Source organism: Hylobates moloch, unplaced genomic scaffold (assembly GCF_009828535.3).
Source record: "Hylobates moloch isolate HMO894 unplaced genomic scaffold, HMol_V3 SCAFFOLD_2911, whole genome shotgun sequence".
Taxonomy (NCBI): Eukaryota; Metazoa; Chordata; class Mammalia; order Primates; family Hylobatidae; genus Hylobates; species Hylobates moloch.
The window spans coordinates 1,882-6,695 of NW_026655186.1; the positions used below are offsets into that span (position 1 = coordinate 1,882).

General features: G+C 42.6%; 1 gene segment (V, D, J or C); it reads left to right on the forward strand.

Annotated features, from left to right (window-relative positions):
* The first annotated feature begins 1,137 nt into the window (after nt 1-1,137).
* On the forward strand, nt 1,138-1,958 carry LOC116465076 (immunoglobulin kappa variable 2-28-like). The segment is given in 2 exon segments: nt 1,138-1,190; nt 1,561-1,958. Coding segments are annotated over 2 exon segments (447 nt in total).
* The last annotated feature ends 2,856 nt before the right edge of the window (nt 1,959-4,814 follow it).

A 4,814-nucleotide genomic window follows, 5' to 3' on the forward strand; every position in this document is an offset into this window, starting at 1 on the left:
ATTAAGTCAATTTATTATTTATGATGAATTTATTTATGTATTTATTTTCGCTATCACAAGTAGAAAAAGCCCATAATTTGCTATGCCAAAGATCTGCCTCTAGATGGCAAACAAACCCCACAATACACAAAAGAGAGCCAAGTTCTTAGAAACATCATGCAAAGTTATTTCTTATTTGTTCTGTATCATTAACCTGGAAGATTCTTCACTTAGGAGAGTCCTCAGGGCCAAGCACAATGGCTCACACCTGTAATCCCAGCACTTTAGGAGGCCAAGGCAGGCAGATCTCCTGAGGTCAGGAGTTCAAGACAAGCCCGGACAACATGGGGAAACCCCATCTCTATTAAAAAAAAAAAAATCCCTCTGGTTAGCCTTGTATCTGTGAGATGATGATTATGATGACATGGATCCCAGATTGAACAACTGGTCACCAGGACTTTTATATTAACTGCCTGAGGCACAAAATTTTGTCTCTCTTTCCTTTTTCTTGTGCTGAGCTCTTGGCTGTAAATGTAGAGACTCACATCATTCTCCCTGTGAGGCGCTTGGGCAGAGAGCTCTTGTGTCGTCCACTCACCAGGTGCCAGGTCAGGGTAGATTCTAATATTTGAGCTGAACATTCTTGAACAGTTATCCTGGAAACAGCAGATACCAGAAAGCCCTTGAACTGGCTCCAGGCTGCTTTTTATTTGCAGACTCAGTCCAGCAGTGCTTGTGGGGATGGGGCTGTTTCATTCTCTAGATTGACTGGGAGGGAATCAAGCCAGATGGCATTCACCTCCCAGAGATGCACCCTAGACACACATTTCCACATTGTCAGGGTTCTGGTGCTTTCTCACAGTCATGCCCTACACAGTGTGTCCCTACAAAATGTCCGAACTTTCACCTACAGATCCCTCTTCCCCTGATTGTGGGTGAACTTGACTGAATCTATTTCTGTGTTGTTCCAAGGGATGATTTATATCACAATGTTCACAGAAGAGACATTCCCCCTGCCCCATCAACCTTTTCCACACCACTGCACCCACCGGGTGATTTGCATATTGTCCCCTAGGGAGGACCTTCCCTTGTGAGTCTGAGATAAAAGCTCAGTTCCAACCTTGCCTTGACTGATCAGGACTCCTCAGTTCACCTTCTCATCATGAGGCTCCCTGCTCAGCTCCTGGGACTGCTAATGCTCTGTCTCCCTGGTAAGGACAGAAGGATAAAGGGAGGAGAATTGGGTGGGAGGTGAGCTCTGTGGGCTCCACAGCTTCCCATGTTTATTCCAATAATGTGATAGAGTCACGTGGTCTATGCTCCAGGGAATGGAATTCATGTTTGTCTTATGAATAATCAGGATTCACCTCCAGGGAACGATGACCAGTGCTCTGATTAAGAACTTGAAAATAAAGAGTTCCCTTGTGGCTAATAAATAATGGGTCTATTTTAGAAAGTCTTCTTTTCATGATGTAAATCAAAACTTTAAAAATGTAACTGTAAATCAGTATCACAAGAGAAATTATGAAAGTTGCTCATAATGTATCTATATAAACTTGCACTACTCTGTTATTTTTTCAGGGACCAGTGGGGATATTGTGATGACCCAGACTCCACTCTCCCTCCCCATCACCCCTGCAGAACCGGCCTCCATCTCCTGCAGGTCTAGTCAGAGCCTCCTGCATAGTGATGGATACACCTATTTGGATTGGTTCCTGCAGAAGCCAGGGCAGCCTCCACAGCTCCTGATCTATGAGGTTTCCAACCGGGCCTCTGGAGTCCCAAACAGGTTCAGTGGCAGTGGGTCAGGCACTGATTTCACACTGAAAATCAGCAGAGTGGAGGCTGAGGATGTTGGGGTTTATTACTGCATGCAAGCTACACAAGCTCCTCCCACAGTGCTACATCCTGGAACAGAAACCTCCGTGCTGGGTTGGCCCAGATGCCCACATGTGCTGCTTGTCCTGGGGAGCAGCTGAGCAGAGTCTCTGAGTCTGCAGAAGAGAAGGCTGTTGGAGACGTCAGGGCGGCGTTTGCTGCTGAGGACGCTGGTCCATGAGAGCTTCAGCAGCACCTCAGATCCCACATGGTAAGGCCCCAGCAGCTGCCACAGCCTGAGGAAGGCACCAGGAGGAAGAGAATTCATGGGGGCCACATGCCCTGGGTGCAACTGGCTATGATGAAGGGAGAGTGAATGAAAGCTCACATCCTCACCCTCCCTGTCTTGTCCTAATTTGTCAAGTTCATGCAACTGTCAGAATAACCAGACCATGGATGCAGTTTAGTGACAACACAAGTAGAACACATATGGGAAATGACCAGCTTGGGGATTATTTCACACACGATGACAGTCATATTGGGAAATTCATAGTATCCCGTCTCCCTAATTCTGCTCTCTGACTCCCACTAAACCCTTCTCTCCACTGTCTTACAGGAGAAAGCATTCTACACAAGCTGTGTGCAGGGGACTATGGCTAAGGACACTGAGTAGAAACGTTTGATGTTGGATTATTCAAATAGACTTTGTAAACTCATGGCAGGTGTGAGATCCAATGTCAAAAATTGATTACTTTTATTATTTGCCAAGTGAAAGCCGAGTTTTCACAATTCCAAAAGTGGCCTTTAGAAACAACTGCATAAACTCAAAGATAAAATATATGAAGTTCATTTCAAGCACAAAGGAAACATTCAGAATTATGTGAGATTTTTATTTCTCTTCCAAATTCTAAAAGTTTTGACGGTATTTAAGCTAATTTCTATTGTAGAGTAGAAATTCATTACTGTGTTTTCATAGGAAAAGGTTTCAAAGAATACAGAAATGCATTCTTTTCACATGATTACATCATTACCTGATAATGAATCTGAATTCTATGTTTCAATTGTAAATGCACGGAGCATCTATGCTTTACATAGATTTTATTAAATATAGTGTTCTAAATGATATTGAACTCAATAATGAGTCATATGAGCTCATGGCATAACACCGTGTGATAGACACAAAATAATGACAGAATCAACAGAAGAAGATCCTCTAAGACTACTTTATTCCCAGGCTAAGGGTATAAAGTACACTTGGGAAGATTGTTTATTCCAAGATATAGGATTCCATGGTAAGTGCAATTAAAATTACAGCATTCTCTTTCTGTTAGGTTGAAAAATTGTATGGCAAAATTTTTATAGATATCAATCACAGTGGCGCCCTGAAATGAAAAAAAAAGTGACACAATACGTTTTAAAAACTACTGATAAATGCATCACTGAGCTTAAAAGGCATTATGCAGAATGCAGTTAGGGAACAAAAAGTGTGGTGGGGTGCAGTGGCTCATGCCTGTAATCCCAGCACTTTGAGAGGCCGAGGCAGGTGCTAAAGTCAGGAGTTTACGACCAGCCTGGTCAAGACGGTGAAACTCTGTCTCTACTAAAAATACAAAAATTAGCCAGGCGTGGTGGCCATGCGCCTGTAATTCCAGCTCCTAGGGAAGCTGAGGGAGGAGAATCACTTGAACCCGGGAGGTGGAAGTTGCAGTGAGCTGAGATAATGCCACTTCACTCCAGCCTGGTCAACAGAGTGAGACTCTGTTAAAAAAAAAAAAAAAAAAAAAAAAGAACACAAACTGTAAGTAGTATGACCCAGAACTAAGCAATGCTATTGCCATCTGTAGCCCTCATGTGATTGACAGCATCTAGTGACCTTGAATTTCTGCTTTACCATGAGACACAAGATTAGTCCCAACCCATTCAAGATGGTTAGATATATTTAACAAACACACAAACGACTCATATAATGCTGATGTAACAAGGGGCTATACTGTGAAAACAAATGGTGAAAGGTGAACAATCCCCTAAACCTGAGAGAAGATACGAGGAGAATCAAAATTGGCTGGTACAAAAAAGCCACTAGTTGCAGTTGACCAAATGTGACAAGGTTTCTCTGTCTGTGCCATGTCAGTGCAGAGACAGGCAGGTGGCCTTGGTGGTGTTGGTGGCTCTGCTCCATGAGGTCACTCAGGTGGGCAGGAGGCACAACCACCCTCAGCCCACAGCTTCCTCCTTCCTCACAGTCGCTGTCCCCACACCCATCCTCAGAAGCGTGAGTGGAACAGAGTGAAGGGAAAGTTGTTTTCTTCTAAAGATGAAAAATCTTGAACTTGCACATAGAAATAAATGTTATTTTTGCTCCAAGTACACATTTGAGAAATCTTCCATTGAGTGGGCCTGATGATAAACCCACATTTTTTACATGTTTTAATCTTAACATGTATTTATGTGATTCTTGGAAATAATTTTTTGAGTATATAATTATATTTTAGCAGCTTATTTCAAGTTATTTATCATATGATAATTACTCCTAAAATATCATCAATTTTAAAAAAATCATCTGTTGCTCTGTCTGGCACTAAAAGTAATTTTTCTATTTAACCTCATCAGACTCCTTTTAAGCTCTTAAACTCATCTTATTTTTTTAGTGATTTGATACATTAAGTCAATTTATTCTTCATGATGAATTTATTTATGTATTTATTTTCGATATCACAAGTAGAAAAAGCCCATAAGTTGCTATGCTGAAAACCTGCCTCTAGATGGCAAACAAACCCCACAATACACAAAAGAGAGCCAAGTTCTTAGAAACCCTGGGAAAGGAAGAGGGCTACTGTCCCATTAACAACTTGGAGCCCTTAAGGCAAGAATGAGGTGGAACATCTGGAACATCTGGGAGGAGACACCAGGCTACGGAGTAGTGGGGAACCTGCTCTGTGCTCTGAGACTGAAAGCCCAGCCTTTCCTCTCACCGCTGCCTTGACTGTGCCCCCAGCTGCTGTGAAGTGAATGGTGTC